Source organism: Hibiscus syriacus, unplaced genomic scaffold, assembly GCF_006381635.1.
Source record: "Hibiscus syriacus cultivar Baekdansim isolate YM2019G1 unplaced genomic scaffold, ASM638163v2 tig00110895_pilon, whole genome shotgun sequence".
NCBI classification, from domain to species: Eukaryota; Viridiplantae; Streptophyta; class Magnoliopsida; order Malvales; family Malvaceae; genus Hibiscus; species Hibiscus syriacus.
In genome coordinates this window covers 1,554,361-1,579,975 of record NW_024062903.1, presented here as the reverse complement: position 1 = coordinate 1,579,975, position 25,615 = coordinate 1,554,361, and the positions used below count along the sequence as shown (strand labels likewise).

At 33.0% G+C, this 25,615-nt stretch overlaps 2 protein-coding genes and 1 pseudogene across 2 annotated transcripts in view; 2 read left to right on the top strand and 1 right to left on the bottom strand.

Annotated features, from left to right (window-relative positions):
* The first annotated feature begins 3,241 nt into the window (after positions 1-3,241).
* On the top strand, positions 3,242-25,296 carry LOC120146034 (annotated as a pseudogene).
* LOC120146033 (MADS-box protein AGL24-like) lies at positions 7,629-11,753 on the bottom strand. Its single transcript, XM_039159702.1, has 9 exons — positions 11,714-11,753; positions 11,269-11,458; positions 9,659-9,728; positions 9,037-9,098; positions 8,859-8,958; positions 8,735-8,776; positions 8,298-8,339; positions 8,034-8,194; positions 7,629-7,901 (listed from the first exon to the last, which is right to left on the bottom strand). The coding sequence occupies exons 1-9, from the start codon at positions 11,736-11,738 to the stop codon at positions 7,886-7,888; spliced, it is 708 nt and encodes a 235-aa protein (XP_039015633.1). The 5' UTR covers positions 11,739-11,753; the 3' UTR covers positions 7,629-7,885.
* LOC120146032 (la-related protein 6B-like) overlaps positions 23,471-25,615 on the top strand; it is a 32,005-nt gene continuing 29,860 nt past the window's right edge. Inside the window, exon 1 of the mRNA XM_039159701.1 lies at positions 23,471-23,528. The gene's annotated coding sequence lies outside the window, so the exon portion shown is untranslated. The remainder of the gene's footprint in view (positions 23,529-25,615) is intronic.

Here is a 25,615-nt window from a genome sequence, read left to right as displayed (position 1 = left end):
TGTTGAAGGCTGGCTGAAGCAGGGTAAATGTTGAAGATCAAGCTTGGGGAGGTGTTGAAAGGTGGTTGAAATAGGGTAAATATTGAACATCCAGCTTGGGGTGTTGTTGAAGTTTGTTGGATCTGTTTGTAGAATCTATTTTTGCCCAAGTAGTCTATATGGGGTCAAACTAATAGTGCATAGCTAAAGTGATGCTATATAAATGAGCTTAATGGGTTAAGGGTATACATCATCTTTGGCCTACATTTCCTAATTTTTCTTAGTGTTTGACAGTTGTAGCATTCGTCTGTTCCTTCTGCAAAAGGTTCTTGTTTTGTGTGGTGACATATCTTCTTTCTACTAAACCGATTATTCTTCCATTTTTTAACAAATTTTTTGATGTGTTTTTTAATTAGTTTCATTAGTGTGTGTCATAACCTAATTTTGTTCAGTACCCGGATCGAAAATGAATTCTGAGTCGATCAAAATTGGTGGTTTGGATTCATGGAGCTTTGCATTTGGTCAACAAGTGTTGAGGAAATTTGGCGACCTAGACAGAAATAGCTCAAGGATTTATGAATATTTTGGATTTGAGCTTGATAACCGTATTTGCTCATTTTGAGTTTTAAGTGTTTATTTTTTATCAAATGAATGTTAAATGTCCATTTAGACCATATCAGTTTAGATAAATGGCCATTTTACAAGTCATGCCATTAATCCAAATACACCCATTTACATCATAAAACCCAAATAAAAGTCCAATTCCAAACTAAATTACAAAGTTCATTTGTGTTACCCAGACCCATTATACTTCATACCAGACCCATTTACAGAACCCGAAGCCCAACATTTAAGGTTTTGAAAACCCTAGTAAGGGTTCTCAAGCTATCTACCACCGCCAAGCATGCACCGTCAGATCTGGACCCAAAACGGTCCAGATCGAAAGTTGGTTATGGTTTCTAACCCCCATTCTCAATCTTCAGTCGCGCTGCCAGTGTATTCCAGATTCTTCCAAAGTGTTATGCGCGTGAACCCCAGGCAACGGCTCCTCAGCTCCCTAACGCTTGAACAGTGGTCGTTTTCCAAATCATCCATGCTACGAAACAATCCCTCGACAATGGCAGGGGTGTATGGAAAATGGTTTTGGCAGAACAACAGATCGCATGTGGTGGCCGTCGAGTGAAGACTTAGGGTGTGTTTGGTTGGAGGAATGGAATTCATATTTCCCTATTTGATTAGCCGAGAATGTCATTCTCAGTAATCTTACATTACCAATAGTAATTATTTTTGGGTATATTACCGAGAATGTTATTACCGAAAATGTCATTACCTCCCTTTCCTTAGGTATTGTTGGATTACCCGTGCTTTGGACTAAAATGCCTTTAATTTTTTTTTTCTTCCAAAAATATCATTATTTTGTCATTGAATAATAAAAATTCTACGAATGTTAAATTACAAATTTATCCTTAATTTATTTTAGATTTACAAGAAAAATCTATGATTAAAATTTTATATAAAGTTTAGAGGTAAAATAAAATTTTACTCTTTCATTAAACCTTTTTATATTTTCAATTTTGTAAAAAAAAATTATATAAATTTTATAAATTTAATTTTTTTAAAGAAAATATATAAATATTTTCCAACTTGTTAAAAAAACAAATATATAATAAGGATAATTTGGTCAAATATATATTTTAATAATTTTTTATTCCTTCAACCAAACACGGTAATCTTACATTCCTGCTAAACCAACCAAACACAAAATACAACATTCACAATAATCATATTCCCTGATAATCTTTTATTCCTACTGGTAATCTTACATTACGTAAATCAAACGCACCCTTAGCGTGTTCTATGGGTTTCAGTCGATGAAGGAAGAAGAAAATGGTTTTTTTTTAAAATATGATTGAGGCTCGTTTCATGGTTTTGGTTTCACATAGCAAATGGAAATGAAAAAGTGAAGATGGTATCACTTAGTGCACATGAGTTTTTCAACGGAGGGATTAATCACTGCTTAGATTTTTTTAGGATTTCCATATTTTGTACTTTGATCATGAATTTAGCATTTCTATTTTATTATTTTCGAATTAATGTCCTAATGTTGCTATTTTTCCATTGTTATGTTTTCAGTTTGCTTGGGTTTAGTTATGGGTTATTCTCTAATTAATCCCTACACATTTTCATCATTTTTATATCTTAGTCACCTGTAATGATTATTTCGTTTTTAATTTATTTGTGGTGTCCTGATCTTGTGATTTTACAGATTTCTCATGTTTTTATGTCCTAATTGTGTAATTTTTCTTTTAATATTTGTGTTCTAGGGTATTTTTAGAATTTTGGGTATAATTTCATTCTAGTCCTTTTCAGTTTGTCATGTTTCTTCACCTCAGTCCTTATCTCCATGTTTTTCATTTTTTTTGTAGATTGCATGTTTAATTTCAATTTGGTTTTAATTTAGTCACCTTCTTGAAACTTTAATAATTTAGAATTTGTCCCTTGAATTATTTTGTCGATTTTAATTTACCACTTTAATTAATCTTATTATTAATTGACCCTATAATTTTTTATTTAATAAATTCATTTTGGTAATTTTTAAAATGTTAATTAGTTTAGTTTTTATTTTAACTTTGTATTAATAATTTTTTATATCTGGATTTTCTTATTATGTAATTTCATTTTTTATTGTTTTTAACTTTATTTTAAGATTTTTTTTGATTAAATAAAATTTTAGGACAAATCCTTTAGATTTAATTTTCTTTAATTTAATCTATCGTTAGGGTCTTTAACTTTAGATCTAGTCCCTGACTTCACACTTTTAGTCCTTAGACTTTAGTTAGATATTCATTTTAACATAATCAATTAGGTTATTAATTATAGCCTTCACTTCAGGTTTAATTTCACCTTAGTCTTTTCATTAATTAATTATTCAATTTGGGCTTTCGTAGTAACATGTCTGATTGCTCAAATCAATTATTCGATTTAATAATTGGTTAAAAATTTAGAGACTTCATTTTCAAGTTTAGTCCTATAGTTTATTTAATTTCCATAATTTGGCACCCTAGGTTGGGAAGACTTTAATTAACTCACCTAGTGTAAATTAGGTCCTAATCGGTTGATTGATTGATTGATTGCATTTGTTTTAAATACAAGACAATGTTCACTTATTAGGGAGTTAATAGTATATCTCCTGCAATCATACTTAAGGGATGACTACTGGTGATTCCCTAAGTAGGTCAACATATTTTTAAAACCGCATCATACTTTCTCAATTTCCGAGGTAATATTCATTCATGGGGACAATAATTGATCTTTCGCATTCATACTAGGAGGTGAATATTATTGACCTTAATAAACGAATATCCTCTTTCAACTTTGCACCCATAGTGATTTCTAAATTAAATGAATTTCGAACTCAAAATTTCCTAATTTTAAACATAGGGTAATCAACTAGGTGTCAATTTATGGGCATTGTGGGGGATGCTAACCCTTCCCCGTGTGTAACCGACTCCCGAACATGTTTTTTTTCTAGATTTTCGCAGATCCCCCCCAAACTTGGTATTTTGATAGATAAAATGTTTTATTAAATTACTCAGTTTTTATGGTGTCTCAATCGCATCTTAAAAATGATTGGTGGCGACTCCCAACATTTCTAAAAATTATTTCGAAATTATTTCGAAAAACCCCATCGTTGCAACTAGTCGGCCTTCCCCCGAAGAGTCGGTTGTCACCGTGTGTTCATGAAAGACCTAGGTTGATAGTTCCTTAGTAAGCGCACAATGAAGAGTTTGTACCAATATACTTTATAAACACATAACCACTTTAAATTTTCTTTAACAATTAGAAATTTAATTTTTATGTCCTTGACGATAAGGTGTTTCTGTTGTAAATAGAACAAATGAATGTAAATTTATTATCACAAAATAACTTTAGTGGTCTTTCTATTCAATCCATAATTAGCAATACATGTAATAATTTTGTTCTTAAATGTATTGTATGAATCAATTTGGCTATTATCCAATGATTCATACCCAAAGTACTTAAATATTTTTTTAATACCCTAAAATCCTATGCTATGTCTAAATTTGTACAAACTTGACTATACATCAAACTCTTCATTTATTTTTAATCATAAGGAACCTTTAATATTTTCTTAGTTTGAAAATCATTCTTAGGGCACTAATAAAGATTAAACTTTTTTTTTCTTTTAGCAATAAAGGGTATTAATTGGTTTACTCTCATTACATTTGTAGTATATACAATCGTTAACTAAACACATCTCAAAACCAAATGAGATAATCACTTGATAAAAGTTATTATGTAATTAACAAGAGTCAAAATATTTGTTATACAATTAACGAGAGACATACTTAAGCTTATATATAAATTCCTTAATTCACATATCACTAATTTTGTATCATTAAACATTATTTTCTGATTGCATCATATAAAATATCTCATCAATGTTATCATTGAGAAAACAGAAACTTGAAATCCAATATCAAATATGAGAAACAAGTATCATGATTATCCTAAAAGAATCTTTCAATAAAACTAGATAAAAAGTCTCTACAAAATTAATACTTTAAATGAGTATAACCTTTAGATACAAGACATGTTTTATACCTCTCAACATTACCATTTGCATCCATCTAGGTTTTAAATATCTATTTACAATTAATCAATTTTACACCTTGAGCTAATAAGTTTTTAAACTTTATTATCTTGTATAGACTTATACTCTTCTTACATGGAATCAATCTAGTTTGAGTGTCATAATTTTTATGACATTTGAAAGTTGATTGGATCATCTTCCATTATTTCATTTCCATCATTATTTCTTGGATAAATACAACATAATCATCTAAAACGTCATTTCTCTCATCTCGTGGATTTTCTTAATGAAACTTGTCATTTGTGTTTGTTGAATTTGTTCTTCTAGAATAATTACCTCATCTTAAATAAAGAGATGTTCAATATTATCTTGTTGAGGTTTTAAATTTACTTCTTGATTAACATGTATGAACACATGGATACCACCAACAATGAAAATGGGAATTGACACTTTTGGTATCTACACTTTAATTTCATAACACTTACTTATGACACATGTAACATAATTAGTCACTTAACTTTGTGTCATACTTTATGATAACGTTATATATTATACATATGTGCTCATAAATATAGATTTTAATCCAACATTTATGTCCCTTAGTTATGAAAACCTTACCATAGGAAGATGTTAGTTATGAAAACCTTACTATAGGAAGATGTAAGTGGTTCCTCAAGGTTAAAGAAAATGTTGATGGGTTGACTAATCGCTTCAAAGTTGTTAAGGGGTACTCTTAGGTTATTGTGTATGATTTTGTTGAATACATTAAATCCAATAGTTAAGACATATATCATAAACGTTCTTCTATCATTGGCACTTATTTGAAATAACATGTTCATCAAATTGATATTAACAACACATTTTCAAATAAAATAAAATAAAAAGAATCCAGAAGAAGTGGTATATATGCAGCAACTGAGCGGTTTGAACAAAGGAAGATTGATGGCACCCCACAAGGGTGCATATTAAAAATAAACCCCATTATGGCTCCTATGAAATTGGTTAGCTAAAACAAAAAGGGTTTTTGTTGAATTTTAAATTTTTGAATATTTATCTTTATTTACGGGAATGTAAATATTGTCACGTATCTTGTGATATATGTAGATGATATCTTACTTATTAATAATAGTGCAATTCATGTTACCCAGATAATCTCTCAACTTAATAGAAAGTTTTCTTCGAGATACTTTGGTTGTTTAGTTTAGTTTTTTGGCTAAGTCAATGTAAGTACATAAATGAATTACTAAACAAAGTTGATCTAGTTGATGTGCATTTTGTAGTCACACTATTAGTTATTTCTCCAAAATTAAGTAAGTTTGATGGAAATGATCTTACTTATGCTAAATAATATAGAAGTACTGTTAAGACGTTGCAATACATCAATTAGACCTGACATCCCATTCCCTCTGAATAAGGTTGTACAGTATATGCAACAATAGACTCAAATACATTGGGCAACCGTCAAAAGAATGTTTAAGTATCTCAAAGGAATATCTTGATGATCATTGTTTAGTTTCTGAATATTGTTTTTTTATGGGGGAACATTTGTTGTCTTTGAGTTCTTAAAAAATAAAGGGCAAGTCTCTCGCTCTACAACCAAAGAAGATTATACAAGTTTGGCTGAGGGTGCACCCAAGGTAATGTGGATCACATCGATTTTAGCTAATATGAGAGTGCAACTTGTTGATATTCAGAAATATGGTGTGACAACAAACCCAATTTCACATGTAAAAATCAAATATGTTGCTCTGAGTTTTCATTTCGTTCGAGAAAAAATAAGATCCAAATAATTACAAATCAACTACGTTCCAGTCAAATGTCAAGTTTGTTGGCGCTAGCTATGTGTTCTTAGTCTACAACAAAAGAAGCGAAGAGAGTGTTAAAAAGTAACTGAACTACTTATGTTGTTTGTTAAGCTTTATTAATTTGTTATTCGAAAGTTATTTTGTTAGATGGGAATGTTAAAAGAAGTCTAGACACGGGCTTTCATATGTAATTTCGAGCTTAATGAAAATCTGTTAATGATTTTATTCTCAATTTTCTCCTCTCTAATTGCAGACTTAGCTGCTGCTGCTGACGTTCCACGATGAGCTTACCGGCGTTCCTCCGTTCAAGTAAGTCTAACATTCAGATGGTGTCACCCGACTCTAAATGATTTTCTGTTTCAGATTACACCTTAATGAAAATCTGTTAATGATTTTATTCTCAATTTTCTCCTCTCTAATTGCAGACTTAGCTGCTGCTGCTGACGTTCCACGATGAGCTTACCGGCGTTCCTCCGTTCAAGTAAGTCTAACATTCAGATGGTGTCACCCGACTCTAAATGATTTTCTGTTTCAGATTACACCATATCTTAAAATAGTAGTCAGTAAAAACAGACATAAGATATTATTTATGGAAAACCAATAAATTTTCAGAATGGGTAAATTTATAAAATTTAGTGATAAAAATGTATTATTAATAAAAAATATAAAAAGATAACCAAAAATATATAAAATTTGAAATTTTTAAATCAGTTCATTGTTAGTGGAGGGGGATTTGCTGTGCATCAGCAGTATAGTCACTTTGGTTGGCGGCTGCCCTACCTTTCATTTGTCTTGCTGCAATATTTTCTTTCATTAATAATACTTCAAGTTGCTGATTCAAATAATTTATGACACCACATATACGGGATGTTTCAGGTATGATAATCTTAATATACAATTAAAAAAACGCTCTCAAAAATATTAATATGTTTTTAACATTTTCGATAAAACACTACCTAAAATATTATTTTTTTTACCAAAAATGTTAATATTATGCACTACCTAAAATATTTAATATTTCTAGTAAAACTCTACCTAAAACATTATTTTTTCTACGGAAAATATTAATATTGAGTTATACCGGAAATTAATTAACAAAATTAACATTTCTAATAAAAAAATAATATTTTAGATAACACTTAACCTAAAATGTTAAAAAATATTAACATTTTTGATAAAATCTTTCCATAACCGTATTAAGACTACTTTACATCATATACATCTACACAGAGTACAAGTTTTGAAGTTACAACTTAATTAATTAAAAAAGTGCACTGCCGGCACAAGTTGAGCAAGTTTTCTTTCTACTTCCGAGTAGCAATATATATCCAAATATATAGCGTACTAGAACAAGCTTAAAGTTAAGATAAATCTTCCAACTTCTACATATTATATGTTTTATAATTTCTTTAAACCTAATACACATGATCATAAGAATATATTCTTGCAAGGGTTCCACAGCTTTTATCTTCTCATCGGTTTCCGCTTAAGAGAAGGGAAGCCTGCAAAAAAACACTCGAACTAAGCACAAATATGGCAATCTCTATTTTTTCTATTCATTACATTTGAATTTACGATATGGAACTTCTTACTACTGGATCAAACAAAATCATTTGTTGTGGAGATTAATTTACCCTAGTTTGAGTGAAATGTCTGAGCTATCATCTTCCGGTGGAGGGCCACTGTTGCAACTATAAATGTTGCCGGCAGACTCCGATGACATGCCTTCTTCCTGAGTTGTTGCAACATCTGAATCTGCTAAGACGGATCTTTTACCTTTGCACAGTGATACCAACTGAAAACATCCCACATATTCTTCTTTTTGTCAATATTGTTATAGGTAGCTTGGAACTTGAAGTGTTTATGTATTACCAACTATGGAAACTGGTACTGCTTACTTTGTCTTTAAGTTGCTTGTTCTCTTCCAGCAACTTTGCTCCCTGTCATTATCATCAAAGAGGAAATAAGTTGATAAAAGATAACGAATATTTCGAATTATTTTCATAGACCCAACAATGCAAGACGTGATACTATTACACGACATGAAATATGAAAAGTAAAAGAAAAACAAGATGAAAACATGAAATACGAGAATGGGTAGTTTTACTGTTCGGCAGCCTAACCTAACACTAATTTACAGCATAATTTAATTTAAAATATTATCATATTCAACTTAAAAAATTATATAATTGATAATAATTTTGATTACAATCGATAATGTCAAAATTTATATATAGTTTTTTAACCCTATATTAATTGGCTATATTTTATACTCGTCCGAGAAAAATATACACAATATGTCAAAATTTATATAACATGAACATATAGTACAAACCTTGGTTTCAAGTGAAGAGATCTCGTTCCTAATGCGTTCTCCCTGGAGAGAAAATCGGAATTTATAACATACCATTACAGTGGAGAAAATCAAGAATTTGCTTTGCAAATGAACTCGCACGAACCTTGGTCTCAAGAACTCGTGTGAGTCCAGATTCTAGCAGTTTTTCGAGTCGCTGCAATTCATCAATGTCCAATCCTTGAAGATCTTCTCCTCTTATCTGCCTGTTTTTATATGTTAGATACTAATATTTACATGTGCAATTCCCTTCAACACCACTCAACAAATTACTGATCACTGACCTTAGTTCAAGGGTTTTATCAGCAACTTCCTGGCTCAATCTCATTTCATCACTGTTTTCCAGCTATATTTTGAAAAGAAGAACAAAAAATAAGTGATTTTAAAGGCTGAACTCTTTTTAAAGTTTTTATATAATTAGAGAATCATAGCTTATAAATTTATATTCAAACATGTGATATATTAAGTTCAAATGAATGGTCCAAGTAACATGGACTCATTAAATCACCGGAAAAATACTTGAATATTGTGGTAAAAAAGTTGCCTGAATAAAGTGCACCAAGAATTATTTCATGATCTATGGTGATTGCCACAATAATCGGGATCTCGTTAGGACTATACGACGATTTAGAAAAAGCATGTCGACCTCTCAATGTATGCCAGCTGGCAAAGATGCAGTTCGAACGCAAGAAACCTTGCAGGCGACGCAGAGCAAAACTGGTCATGCAATCAACACATTTTCTTAAAATCACCATGTAATCTTGCTGAATTCTCCTATTACTACAACAATCACCCTAGATCATGAAATAATCTAGGGTACACCTAGTCCAAATAAATTTTTCCCACCTCAACATTCAAACAATCTTACCATTACCACAATATTCAAACAATTTTGCCTTAAATTACCTGAAGGCCAAGAGATGGTTGATCCAATTTGTTGGTCTGCAGAGTGTACCTTCCCAAGATATCCTTCATGCTTTAGGAAGAAAAAAAGAAAGGAAATATTACTTGAACGAAAGCATTCTTCAAGTGCAACCAGAATATAGGGGAGCATCATAAATATGAAATTCAATTCAATGAATTAAAACAAGGAACGTAAAGGATGTACGAGTGCCTGTCGTTGCTACTGCTAACAATTATTCTGAGCTCCGGTTAGCAATAAATGCCGATAAACATACAGTAGATCCATAGATGCTAGAGGCAATGTCTAAACATGTACTGATACTGTCGGTCTGCAAACTAGCGTAAACCCTCAACTCGAAAAGATAAAAGCCGAATTCAACTCGACTTTAATTCAAAATCAAAAATTGAAGCTCGACTCGAACTCGAAAAAAATTAAACTCGAAACATTCTCAAACTTAACTCATTGAAGCTCAAACTCGAGCTCGAATTTGAATCTTAAGTATATGAAACCAGCCTCTTACATTTAAAAAACATAAAAATGTTAATATTATTGATAATTTAATTTAAAAAGTTACAAATTTATGATATTGTTTTTTTGAATTGCTAGTTAAACTTTTCGAGTCATTTATCAAGTAGATCGTTTGGGCTCATTGAGAATTCAAACTCAAGCTCGAGTCCATTCAATTCGATTGTTGAACGAAATTTGATAAAATCAAATTCGAATAACTCGCTATATGTATGTCTTATTAACAGCCTTACTAATATATTAACTCTACATGCACAAACCATTTACCCTAGTTCACAAACGTGCTCAGTTTTTTTCCTGGATTGCATCTAAAGAACAAAGGCCATTCATGCTACTTCCAATAAGCTAAGGTTATGACACTAGAATTGACCTACGCACACCAGCCGTCACTTAGAAGTTAGAAGACTTGAATATTACTACGCGATACTATATTCTGTAACGTAATGCAAAAAAAAGCTACATAGAAATCCCTTTAAACTAGTTAAATTGCATTCAAAAAACTTGTTTGCAGCCCGCCAATTGTATGTAGATTTGCCGATAGAGAATCTAAAACATATATACCATGGAAAACCAAAGATCTTAAGAATCAGTAACCGAGGAGAATATATATGAATGACAAAAAAGCAAGGAACCCAAGTTTGCCCAACAGTTTCTGAGCTAAAACAGTTACTTAATTAATAAATTAATTAAGAAAAAAAGTAAATCAAACACGTTCAAAACTTTTTTCTTAAATCATCAGCAACAATACATTGTATAGATTTTTTTTTTTGTTGAGAGAGAGAGAGGAGGGAGAGGGAGAGGGAGAGGGAGAGGGAGAGAGAGAGAGAGGGGGGCATATTACAATGGCCTCCATAATCTATGGAAACAGAACAAAATAAAGATCATCCATCTGTATTCGTGATGTCTCATTTCTTCATGATGTTTCCATCAAAGGGTTAATTTTAATTTGAAAGATCAGTCTTAGGATGGATCAGTCACAGTTAGTACAAGCACTCCCCTAGCTCTTTCTCTCCATCTATGGCTAAAAGAAGAGAGAAAGTAAAAGGGGAGGAAGAAGAATATTAGTGTAAAGTGATGGAGAATATACCTGGAGCTAGCGAACTCAAAGAGCTTTCCAGTAGCTGAGAAAATAATGAGAGCAACCTCAGCATCACAAAGAACTGAAAGCTCTTCAGCTTTCTTAAAAAGCCCTCGCCTTCTCTTCGAGAAAGTCACTTGCCTTGCCGTCACGTTGTCGATCTTCTTGATCTTGATCTTCTCCCTCGCCATTTCTATACCTTAATATAAAAAAAAAGTTCAAACCCAAAAATCATTAGATTCTGATTTCTCCCCCAACTATAACATAAAATGACTTAAAAGTAAGATGGGGAAACAAAAAAGTGGGTTTTCTTGAATTTTTGTGCCAAGCTTGCTGAGGAAATTTTTAGCTGAAACCCTAGTGAAAGACCCTTGTTTCAGATCTAGGTTACTAAAACAAGAAAAGTGCAAAAACCCCCCGTATCTTAGCTCAGGAAGAAGAACCAAAAACGCACCAAGAATTGTTGGTTTTGTTTTCATGAGTTATACCTTATTGAGATATATATGTTCAGAAGCGGAAGTTTGGTCTGGTGACAGGAATCAAAAGGCTCCCATTTACAGAACTTTGGAAACCTAAAAACAACAAGAGAGAGAAGAGAAAGACGCTTTGGTTACGAGTGTTTTGCTGCTTCCTTAAAGCAAAAGTTCCCCTGACTTTCTATCCTTCAATTAGCTGGAGGTTTAAATTTCAACGTTAAATAAAATTAGGCGTTTTTTTAAAAAAAATCATCTTTTTAATTTAATATTTTGATTAGATATCGATCATATTATATTTTTTAATCTAATACTATTTGTAGTAAGGCGTGCTCTTGCAGTGCACTATACGTTGATTTGGCGTCTCTTGCGGCGCGCCTCTTGTAACGTTCTTTATGCTGACATAGATATACGTGTGTATGACGCGGGACAGATTGATAATTAAGGTATAGCGTGGGACAGGGGCCGAGCCTTACTTGTGATTCTGATACGCGTCAGAAAGGCGCGGCCCCTGCCCCGCATTATACCCTTAATTACCAACCTACCCCCGCCCGTTCACACACATCCCTCCCTATAAATACCTCCATTCTCTATCACTTTCATCACACTAAATGCTCTCAACTTCTCTCAAATACTCTTATATTCTCTTATTAAGGTATATTTTATTATATTTAGTATTTTTTAGTAATTTATTTAATTATTTTAATTGTTTAATATTTTATTTAATTAATTTTTTTTGAAGATATAAAATGGAAGGAGACCTACTTTGGTTGAATGAAAATCATATATATCGACACTTTGCTGATACAGTCATATTTTAACGTTTTAATTTAATTAATTTATTTATTTATTTAATGCATGATTATTAGTTTAAAAATTAATTTGTGTAATTATTTATATTTTAGGAGAGAGATCGTATATTATATCATTTTATTAGGAATCTTAAGTTAGTTATACCTACTCATGTAATGTCATATTTAGTAGAGGTTGGATTCGGTCACCTAGGTAGATATTAGGGTCACTGTAAGATATAATCAGACCTTATTTCTGTCTTAGTAGAGCGGTGGAGGCCGGAGACCCACACATTTCATCTTCCATGCAGAGAGTGCACGATCACGCTTGAAGATGTTTCTATGCACCTGGGGCTTCCGGTGGATGGATGTGTGATATCAAGGATAGCTTCGGTTCTTGGACTACTTTGTGTCGGGTTAGTCTAGGACGTGTCCCGAAAAACTTTGTGTCGGGAGTTGAGCGAGGACGCGTCTGACGATGAAGTTAAACAGTATGCATGGGCATGCATACTACATCTGATAGGAGGGTTGCTGATGCCGGACAAATCGCGTGACCAAGTTCACTGTATGTGATTGCAACATCTTGCCAACTTTCATCTGGCCGGATCACTCAGTTGGGGCTCGGTAGTAGTTTTGGCTTGCCTGTACAGGGAGATGTGTCGAGCCATTGGCTACAGGCGTAAAGCTATCGGCGGATGTCTAATGCTGCTGCAGTCTTGGGCATGGTATTGATTGCCCTTTTTATGTCCCGTTGTCAAGAACCCATTCGTATTTCCACTACTTCTGAGGTAATTATAAAACTGATTTTGTATATTAATAATTTTATACAGTAAATAAGAAATTATTTTTCTTGAATAAGTGGTCTACTGATAGGAAAAATCATCAGGATCTACCTGATGATTTAGAAAAAATTAGAGTGTTAATCGATCAGAAGACTGGCACACATTTATGAATTTTAAAGTTTAAAAATCGATTTTAGATTATAGTTATATAATTAGATTATTATTTTGATAAAAATTATGTATATTTCTTTTAGTTTGAATTGGTGTCATATTCTACTGATGATGTGAGGGCGGTGATCCCACCTGAGTTGAGGGGCACATCAGATGTTTGGATGGCGATAGTCTCTTTGATATGTTATGCGACCGTCGAGTGGCACTCCACTGATCGCGTGCTCTGACAATTTGGTTGTTTTCAACCCGAGAATGCACGAGGACAGACCTTTCTCTGCGATGTCGACAGAGATGTTCTCCGACACAGCACCATCATCCCCCGACTCGTGGACGGAGAGCAGGTGCTTCCGATTCATCCTTAGCTGCACCAGCAGGACCTTCACAACAGTCACCGTATCCACCAGCTTACATACTGCAACCATATATGATGTTGCCATCGCCTTTCCATTACCAGATACTGTCACCGCCGCCTTCACCTGGTTTTATGACCCCCCCGCCACCGTCACAGAGTTATATGACCCCTCCTGGAGGCTATTATGGGTCTATTTTTGCATATCCGACTTGGAGTTCATATGCTCACATTTTGGCGGGTTCAGCCTCATCACCCATGGCCGCAGCACAGACACCTCCTGTACAGTTTTCACACTCAACGATGTATGGGTTTTATGAGTTTTCCCAGTTTGCGCAGGCCGGTCGGATAGTCAGTCATACACCTCGAGGGTCCTTATTCTATGGAGGTGCTTTATCGTCATCAGATCCTCATCAACAAAATGTAGTTACTCAGGACGACGACGACGATGATGGTGATGATGATGATAGCGATGAGTCATAACCAGTGATACAAAGAAATCTTCCTCGAGACCGACAGCCACCGCCCTGCGAAACACATTCGCGACCCCAACAACTGCAAAATTAAAATGATCAAAAAATGTATAACTTACTAACTTGCTTTCACTTATCCATGCGCACAATTAATTGACACTCACCATTCTTCTTGTACCTTCCATGGTAGTTCGCAACAATGTGTCAGAGACAATACCTATGTTGGACAAAGGGTGGTTGCCACATTGGACACAAAGACTCCATTGCTGCTTTTATCGCAGCTCCGCAATCTGAAATGACACAGATTTTCTCCCTTGTGATAACATGTACACGTAAGTTTCGAACGAAAAAATCCCAAGAATCTATATCTTCTCCTTCGACAAGAGCAAAAGCAACTGGAAGAATGTAGTGATTGCCATCTTAGATAACTGCTAATAATAAAACTTGCTTGTATTTTCCATACAAGAAAGTCTCGTCTATCTGGACCATAGGCTTGCAGTATTTGACAACATTAACGCACTGTGGGTAAGTCTGAAAAACCCGATAGAATTGACATCGATCGCGTAGAACTCGATCATTATGGTATGCATAGGAGGTTTCAAAGTCCACAATTGTCTTAGGATTCAACGTCTGCACCAGCCTAAACCAACATGGAAGTTCGTTTTAAGATGAATCCCATTCGCCATGAAGTTTGACAATGGCATTTTGTTTTGCCAACCAAGCTTTTTTATATGAGACATTGTACCTATACTACGATTGTATAGCTGAAATCAACACTGCAACAGCTATATGAGAGCTTGCTTTTACCATGGGCATGATGGCTTGGCATATCACTTCACAGTCCAAGTTGGGATGATCTTGGTTGACCCCTCCAACAATACATGTGTGAGGACCGTTGTATACTGTTAGTTCTCATCTGTTGTTTTTCCTCTTCCTCTTCGATACGCGAACCATCCAATTGCATCCGTTTTCTCGTCGGGCACAATAACATACATATTTTTTTGTCGTGGAACGGTCGACTTTGGACTGAACAGAATTACGGATATTATAATTTTTTATAGCCATCATCGCTTCTTCCTTGCTTGAAAACTCCATGTCTAAAGATAACTCACCATTATTTATTGATGAGTAATATCCATAGTCACCGAGATGAGGCATATCCGCAAATTCTGGCCCGTACATTACATCATAATCAGCTTCATACGTGTGTGCTGGAGGGTCAGTTTGTGCCACATTTGCTAGAACTTCATCTACATCATCATCACTATCGGAGTTGAATTGCGGTTATTATGGGTGAATGAATAGTCCAGTCTCAGCACCAACCGTACCAGGCTCACGAAGTGGTTCTTCTGGTGGAGATGATGGTTCCTCCATGCTCTCAACGTTTATGTCGAAGAACCTACTATTGGCACGCCTTCCCCTTGAACTAGAAGGCATATATGGATTGAGATCGAAAAAGCTCGCAGTCGAATGCCTCCCCCTGGAGCTTGAAGCCATCGTGTCAAATGGAAACTGCACAGATTGTTGCGTCGATGGCATCTCCATATTAAGGTCAAAGAAATTTGCAGATGAATGTCTTCCCCTCGAACTGGACGCGATGTTGCCATACGGATTGTTCGTGAACCCACCTCGGTACATATCGTAAAGAGTTACGGATGAATGTCTCTCCATTGAAGTTGTTGTGCCGGCACCATGATGTGGATTTCCCATTATGGCATTAAAATCATTACACATTACTGTAGTCAGGTTGTCAACTTGTTCAGCCAGCCTATAATGTGAGCTTAATGGCTGACCCCGAACAGCACACACTTGAACAAACTTTGCATACATCTCAATATCGCCGTCTAAATAATTACTTTGAGAATCAGCCATCATCATTTTTCGATAGTTCAAACGCTGTATAAATTAATGGCAACAATGATGTTAGAAATCTGTACTGTAACGACAACATTCTTCTACTACTTCCAACATGAACCTTCCTTGAAATCTTCGTTATCAGCTTCTCAAGAGTTATGTTTCTCTTGAATGATATTTTAACACGCTCATTTGATACGAAAACAACGCTGGTTCATCTTCTCTAATTTCTCCATCATAATAAACAATAGTTGAAAGTCGCGTCATTCTTAGAGTTTAAAAGTGCAACAATATTATATCTGCAAAAAAACAACTGAAACAAACATGATTAAATAAATAATATATGACAAAAAATATAACATAATAATTTTTTTATACATAAACGTAAATAATTTAAATAATATAATTTTATATAATTACCTGCACCGCAAAAATATTTCGACGTATGCTCCCACTTTCTAATTCTACAAACACAGAAATTAATTGAAAACAATTAGTATAATATTTTTTTCAAATAATCATATATAACTATAAAATAAATATTATAACCAAATTACCTTATAACAAAAGATCGAGCAAACTTCTGAATCAAATATAAGATGATTGTCGGATGTTATTTACTGATTCAAATGATTGTTGGTGAGAGGGTTTACGGGAGACGGCTATTTATAGCCGAGAGAGGATGCCTTAAAGGCGAGAAGTTTGGGAAAATAATGCAAGGCGCGGTCCTTGCACCGCGCCTTGCATTATGCATGTTTGATAATTGAGATCATTGAATAGCACGGACGTGACGTATAGCATGGCCCCTGCACCGCGCCATACACACGTGTATCAATGTCAGCATAAGGTGCGTCGCGGGGCGCGCCTTACCTCACGTAGTGCCAAATCAGCGTATAGCGTGCTGCAGGGGGCGCCCCTTACTGCAAAGGGTGTTAGATCGGGAAATATAGTCTGACTGGTGCTTGATCGGGAATATTAAATTAAAAAGATAATTTTTCGGGAAAAATGCCATAAAATTAACCACAACATAAATAAAAATAATATATTTTATTAAAATTCACAAGTAATAAAAAAATCTGACTTTATCAAAATTTTATTAAATTGAAATAAAAAATTAAATTAAGAAAATTAGAACAACAAGAGAAAAATTAATACCAAAATATAACTTGTTGTGTCAAGGTGAGATCATGTATATATGTCAAAGTACAATTTCTTTAGAGAAAATAACCTCAGTGACCAAAAATGCCTTATAATATACGATTTTAACCAACTTTTTTTGGATTTGCCAAAATGACCAACTAAATCGCAATACGATCGATAATTGGCAACGCGATCTCCGGTATCGCAAATCAGTTTCCATATTCGCAACGCGAACATTGACTATCGTAATGTGATTTTCCAAATTTGTTGCGATAGTCCAAGTTCGCGTTGCGATTTATTCCAAATTCGTTGCGATAGTCAAAGTTCACGTTGCGATTTATTCCAAATTCGTTGTGATAGTCCAAGTTCGCGTTGCGATAGTCGAAGTTCACGTTGCGATTTATTTCAAGTTCGTTGCGATAGTCGAAGTTCGCGTTGCGATTTATTAAGAATTTTCTCTAAAAAGATAGTATTCGCGCGGACGTGTCGAAGACACGTATTACCACGACCACGACCCGAGACGAGACGGACGGCAGCGGCGGCGGCGCGCGAGAGTCCCCCTTGTTCTCTATCACTCAACAAGGAAGTGGGAAAGCCAAGCCTTAAATACCATTCCCAATAGTGTTTCCAATATTATGTGGGATTGAGCATTATCAACACTTGTTCCCAATACTATGTGGGATTGAGCCTTAAATAGTGATATTATTTGTGAATTATAGTTAATGACTTTAGTATTTGTATGAAAAGTATTTGTGGTTCGTTTAGTTTTCATGCAATTCTAATTTATTTTCAATTGATTGTAATTGCACGATAACAATTTTTTTATTCTCGCGAGTGATGCAATTGTTTTGAATGTTTTGCTTAAAATTGCAATAATCGCGATTGATTGTAGATTGACTTTTAATTATGACATATTTAATCGTATAATACTAATGCAATTGGTTGTTGATTCAGTTGTTTTAAGGTGTAAGATTGTTAATTGTTTCCTGAATAATCACATAGTATTGGAAACAAGTGTTGGTAATGTTCAATCCTACATAGTATTGGAAACACTATTGGGAATGGTATTTAAGGCTTGGCTTTCCCACTTTCTTGTTGAGTGATAGAGAACAAAGGGGACTCTCGCGCGCCGCTGACGCCGCCGTCCGTCTCGTCTCGTCTCGTGGTCGTGGTAATACGTGTCTTCGACACGTCCGCGCGAATACTATCTTTTTAGAAAAAATTCTTAAGAAACAAATGTAATACCACCAGTCGTTGCGATTTTGGACTATCGCAACGAATTTGGAATAAATTGCAACGCGAACTTCGACTATCGCAACGAACTTGGACTATCACAACGAATTTGTAATAAATCGCAACACGAACTTGGACTATCGCAACAAATTTGGAATAAATCGCAACACGAACTTGGACTATCACAACGAATTTGGAAAATCGCAACGCGAACTTCGACTATCGCAACACGAACTTGGACTATCGCAATGCGAATATGTAAATCGCAATGCGATAGTCGAAGTTCGCGTTGCGATAGTCGAAGTTCGCGTTGCGAATCTAGAAACTGATTTGCGATATCGGAGATCGCGTTGCGAATTATCGATCGCATTGCGATTTAGTTGGTCATTTTGGCAAATTAAAAAAAAAAATTGGTTAAAAGCGTATATTATAAGACACTTTTGGTCACTGAGGTTATTTTCTCATTTCTTTAAGATTCTTTTCGCAAATTAAATAAAATAACATACATTTTAAATTAATTAAGGGATCATTTGAAAACATTTATGGTAGTATGTCTAAAATTCCGTTCAAAACATAAAAATATTCTTAAATTATTAACTTTTAGCTAAAAATTCACTTTTAAAATAATCAAAATATATTTTTTATAATTTTAGATAATATTAGTAAATTAAATATGATTATATAATAATATTTATATAAAATCAAATTTATTCAATTACATATTTATAATGTGTCATCCGATTAAAAATTTATTATCTTACATTTTGCATGTTTTATGTTTCATATATGATACAGTTTTGAATATTTTTAGTAAATCAGGTTTTACATGTTATTAGTATAAGATATTTACATTTATATTCAATATTTTTATATAATCTCACTATAATACCATATAATTCACTTAAAATGTATAAAGTTGTATTACTAAAGCTACTAATGTATTAAAACATTTATTGCAAATATATTAAATATAATTTATATTGTTAATTCATTAATATTAGTAAAACATATATTGCAAATATATTAAATATAATTTATATTATTAATTTATTAATTTTATAAAAAATATATATTGCCAATATATTAAATAGAAAATTTAGTTTTATTTAATATTAATTTTTAAGTTTAATATTCAATCATTTATATTTCCTCTCCTTATAAAAAATATAAGTTTTAATATTAATTCGTTATTTTTTAAAAAGGGTAAACAACACCCGTAGTGATATTGATGTCTTACCTTTTTGGTATTTAATTTTTTTTAAATCATGCTTACTATTTGGTTTAAATTTTATTTTGATGTCTTATCATTAAAAATTTAACAATGATATTGATGTGTCGTTATAAAATAAAATAATATTATCTTTAAAATTAATAAAATGTATCACATCAAAAAATAATAATAAATATTAAAGTAAAACCTAAGCATGGTTTAAAAAATATAAAATTTAGGACCAAAATAGAATAAAAATAATATTCAGATATTAAATGTGTTGTTTACCTTTTTAAAAATTAGGGAAGAGAGAGTTAAGGTATGATTATTAATTATGCCATAACCAAACCAAAGAAAGTAGCTTTTATTTCAGCCTATTATTTTTCTTTTTTTATTATATTTGATTCTGTGTTTTTTCCATTGGGTTATAGATGTCCGTACCATGGGTAGCCATTGGTTGAGAAACGTAGCCAGATATTTAACCCTGCTTTTCCTTTAGCATCACTTCTCTCAATCACATCCGTCGCCATGCCTGCACTGCACCATTACCTTTTTTATCACTTCCACTTTCCTTTTATTTTCCCTTTTTCTAAACAACCAATAAACGGCCTTTTTAACACATATCCCGTATCAGAAAATATATTTTATTCTATAATAATAATGTTGATACACAGACGTTAATTCTGTAGGGGGTTTGATTCATGAAATGAAAGATTATCAGTGAGAATAAAAAATTACTAGTAGAATAAAAAATTACCAGTGAGAATAAAATATTACTAGAGAATATGATTACTATGAATGTTGTATTTTGTATTTGGTTGGTTTAGTAGAAATGTAAGATTACTGTGTTTAGTTAAATGAATAAAAGATTATTAGAATGTATATTTAATCAAATTGTTCTTATTATAAATTTATAAAATTTATATATTTTTTTATAAAATTGAAAATATAAAAAGGTTTAATAAAATGGTAAAATTTTATTTTAACTCCTGAACTTTATATAATATTTTAATTATAGATTTTTTTTTGTAAATCTAAAATAGTTTAATGATAAATTTGTAATTTAACTTTTGTAGAATTTTTATTATTCAATGACAGAATAAGAATATTTTTAAAAGAATTTTTTTAAGGGCATTTTAGTCCAAAACACTAGTAATCCAAAAATACCTAAGAAAATGAAGGTAATTACATTTCCGGTAATATACTCAAAAAAATCCACAATTGGTAATGTAAAATTACTGGGAATGACATTCCCGACCAACCAAACGGGAGAATGTAGATTTCATTCACATGGGAGTGTTTGGATGGAGGAATGTGAGATTCCCATGAGAATGAAATCCACATTCCCCCGTTTGGTTAGCCCAAGAATCTCATTCCCGGTAATGTAAGATTACCAATAGTGTATTTTTTGGGGTATATTACCAGAAATGTCATTACCTCAATTTCTTTAGGTATTGTTGGATTCACAGCGTTTTGGACTAAAATGCCCTTAATTTTTTTTAAATATCATTTTTCTGTCATTGAATAATAAAAATTCTACGAATGTTAAATTACAAATTTATCCTTAAACTATTTTAGATTTACAAAAAAAAATCTATAATTAAAATTTTATATGAAGTTCAGGGGTTAAAATAAAATTTTACTCTTTCATTAAACCTTTTTATATTTTCAATTTTGAAAAAAAAATTATATAAATTTTATGAATTTAAATTTAATATATATATATATATATTTTCCAACTTGTTAAAAAAACAAATATATAATAAAGATAATTTGGTCAAATATACATTCTAATAATTTTTTATTCTTTTAACCAAACTCGATAATCTTATATTCCTGCTAAGCCAACCAAACACAAAATACAATATTTTCAGTAATACTATTCTCTGGTAATCTTCCATTTCCACTAGTAATCTTTCATTCAGTGAACCAATCGCACGGAGTTACAGGCCGGGCAGAACGGGGTCGTGTGACTCGTGTCCAATAGAGCGACACATCGTTCAACGTTTGTCATCAATCTTTGCTTGAAGGCAATCCACATGAATAATCTCAAACGTTGGGGAACTTGGAGAGTCAACAGTAACTTCAAAACAGGAAGTTTAGTATCCCACGAATTCTCTGCAATTCTATTATATGCATTGTTTAAAACAAAAGTATGCTTATTGTTATCCTTCCAGAATAGACGGTCGTCGGTGTCCATAGGATCGGGGCTTTTAATACTTACAATGTGAGCGACCACTCTAGGAGAGAAAAAGACGAGGAGTTCTTCTACATCCCATTGTCCCATTTGATCGGTAAGGTCTGAGAAAGTGAGATCTCGCATAGAATAGGTCTGATCTTTATTGTGTTGCCTTAGGGGACCCAGGGAGGGGAGCCAAACATCATCAAGGAGTCTAGTTTCCGTTACCGAGGGACCACGCGATGCTGCCTTTGAGATCAACCCAGGATTTGGAAATTGCGAGTGGTAATTTTTTTTTTGTTTGCGACAAAATCGTTCGACGATGGAAGTAGCGAGTGTTTCTATCTCCAAGTGTGACCTAATCGGAACGGGATTTTTGGCGCCAAATTAACTCCTCTTGATCAAGAAGCATCTCAAGTTCAATAAAGAGTTCGCTTTCAAGGGTGTGAAGAAATCGAGAGGTCTCGTACAAAGAGCTCTCTGAAAACCACGGATCCAAGCCATAGTGATAGGTTTCTTTGTGCCAATAAACCCAAAGACAGTTTTTCCAATTATCTTAAATTCTAAATTTTAAATCCTAAAATCATACACTTAAACCATAGATTCTAAATATTAAAATCTTAAACCATACATTCTAAATATTAAAATCTTAAATTAAGCATTTAATTGGAATATTCTCATAAAATAATTAAGAAACTCAAGATCATGTCACGAAAAAAAGTTGAAAACCTAATTCATAAAAACTTAAACAAAAAGTAGATATGAATAGATCTGATTGCTATGTCAAACAAACCACATTAGAGGATAGAACTACGGAAAGACAACCAATAAATTACAAATCATTTCCAAGCATTGCGAGATAACTATCTACGGTCACAAGTTACAAGTCCAAATCCAATTCGAGAGTCCAAAGCAAGGAAGATCAACGAGATAACTAATGATTAATTGTTCGCCATCTTGATCAGTCGTGACGACATTAAATTTAACCCTAAGAAAAATAAAAGAAAAATGGTAAAAAAATACCAAAAGACAAAGAAAAGTGTACTATAAAAATAGAAAAAATTATACAATAAATATAAAATTATTAAAAAATATATATGAGATAAAAAAATATCATTGATGATAATCAATATTAAAATTAATACCGTCATCTATTAACAAAAAAAAAACTCAACAACGGAGACAATCTAAATATTAAAATCTTAAACTATATATTCTAAATAGAACGTAGGTCATTAAGATAAATTAAGTTTTATATAACTTGTTTATTAAATTAAAGTGATTATAAAATAATATATGTGTTAATTATTTTTATTTGTTAATATTATTAGTTGAGTCATTCTATATGGTAGGGAGGGTATATACTATAATTTGCGTCAATATAAGATTCTCTCTTTATGAAATCAAATAAAAACAACCGTTTAGATGAAAGATCATACCATCTCAACCGTTGATAAAAGAAAAAAAACGTAAGGGGTAAATAACTTGGAGTACCAGTTGCAAGTTGAGAAAAAAAGGGCTAAAAACAGCTTCCTTCTCCCCTCCTCTTCACTAACGCTGAAAAGTTCGAAGCTTTCTCATTTTCACGAACAAGAATAGGGACTGAAAAAAGCACAGTGAAGTTTTTGAAGCTTTTGAGGGACGACCCCACAGTGTCCTATTGTATCGCAGGCAACTTATCCTGCTATTTTCTCTCCTTTTCGATTCTGTATATTTGCTTATGCTCTAAAGTTTGCCTTTTGTTTCGAGAAACAATCGTTTGATAAGAAAGTAAAGGTTCTTATAATAAGGGAAACCTATGGTTTTAGTTGGGGCTGGAATTGCTTGTTGTAAGTTCCATATTTTGTTGTCTTGGTTAGAAATTTGAGATTTTTAGGTGATTTTCTAGTTTCAGCGTCTGTTTGGTAGTCTAGAAAAAGTAGGGTGCTGATGGATTTTTATTTTGAACAAGTGAGCAGAAGATATGGTAGTTCTTTTCATATATTCTTTCAAGGGGTTGTTTTTTTATGCTGATGAGTTGTGATTCTGATGTTCTGGATTTGTCAATTTTGTTCTCTACTCCTTTAGCTGAGTTTGGATTTTGGTCTTTTCAAGGAACTAAAACAGGAGGGAAGCTAATTTGTAATCAAGATTTGGAAATCTTTATTTTGATTTTGTTATCTTCTTATTTGAGTTTGTTTTAGAAGTGCTTGTTCTTTAAAAATTTATGTTGGAATTTGAAGATTCTTGTGACTTGTATTTTCTTACTTTTAGGTTTGAACTCAAGTATAAAAATGTTGAACTGAAGGTGTCTGATGAAATGCTAAAGTGATTTTTCCCCTTCTTTTTTTGTTACAGAGAAATGGATGATAAATTGGCCCAAGAGCTCTATTCAGAAAGTTTGCAGCTATCCAATTTACAATTAGGCCATTCATCAACTGCCAATGGTAATTTGTTAATCCTACCAATTCCATGGGTACCAAAAGTTTTACGTTATTTAGAACTGCTGTCTTTTTCTTGTTTTCAGATTCCTGTGAGGCGGACATTCAGGCTGACGATGGATCTTTATGGGGTGGTTCGGACGAGGAATTGGATAAAACATCCGATTTAGATCGTGAATGGCAGAGAAGGCATGATCAATTCCATACGGTACCTGATAATTTCAATTTTCCTTTTTTAGTTCATTTGTTTATCAATTGATGTCAGTTTTCTGTAGAGAATTTCTAGATCGGTTATCGTGATGGCCTGATAGCAGGGAAAGAAGCTTCTGCACAATAAGGTTTTAATATCGGCTTTAAGCAATCAGTTCCTGTAGGGTACAACTGGGGCATTACAAGAGGTGTTACTAGGTACAATGAAGAAGTTAACATTTTTTTTTAATGTCTAGAACCCATTGCATATACATTTTCCGCACGACATTATTCTGAATATTTTTTCAAAATTTTATTCTTTTTTTGTGTTCTTTGCCTTTAAAAGTGCACTGGATTGTCTTCCGGATGTGTTAATGGAGAGATTGATTGAAAAACAAGAAAAGAGAGATAAATTCCGGGAGTTACATAGATATGTGAATTCACTTTCTGCTCTTGATGCACTTAAGTTGTTCCATGATTATATTTTGACAAAGAAAGCCACGGAACAAAGCAAGTCTACTGAGGTTAGTGGTAGTGTAGATGGTGCACAAGAGAAAAGCTCAAACTCTGCTGGTTTGGGTACTTATGCTGCAACTCTCCAATCACTTATTCTTGACTCACCCGAAATCCAAGTTCAATTCTTTCATCAAGAGGTTTCAGGCCCTGATCTTTGTTGAAAACTGAATGCGCATTATTGTTTTACTTCTTTCTGTTAGTATGCTGATAATACTGGACCCAAGGATAATGATATAGCTGATAATGATTATATTATGGAACCCTCCTTGTTGCTTATTAATGTTCAAATACTCTTTAAAAATTGAATATCCATGTTCCTTCCCTTGTTTGTGAATCCTATTAGATTCTTGTATGACAATAGTAGCTCCACATGATTAGAGACAATAATGAAAAACATTTGATCAAATGAACTATTTTTATGCTCCTTTGAATCTATCGAAGTAGGAACTTTGGCCATCGAATCTGTTTTGATGTTTTTGCCTTCATATTCTTCTTTCATGGCTACCAAAACATAGATAAATATAGATATATGTATCGGTAAATAGGTTGTGCATAATCTTAATTGACTGTACCCTC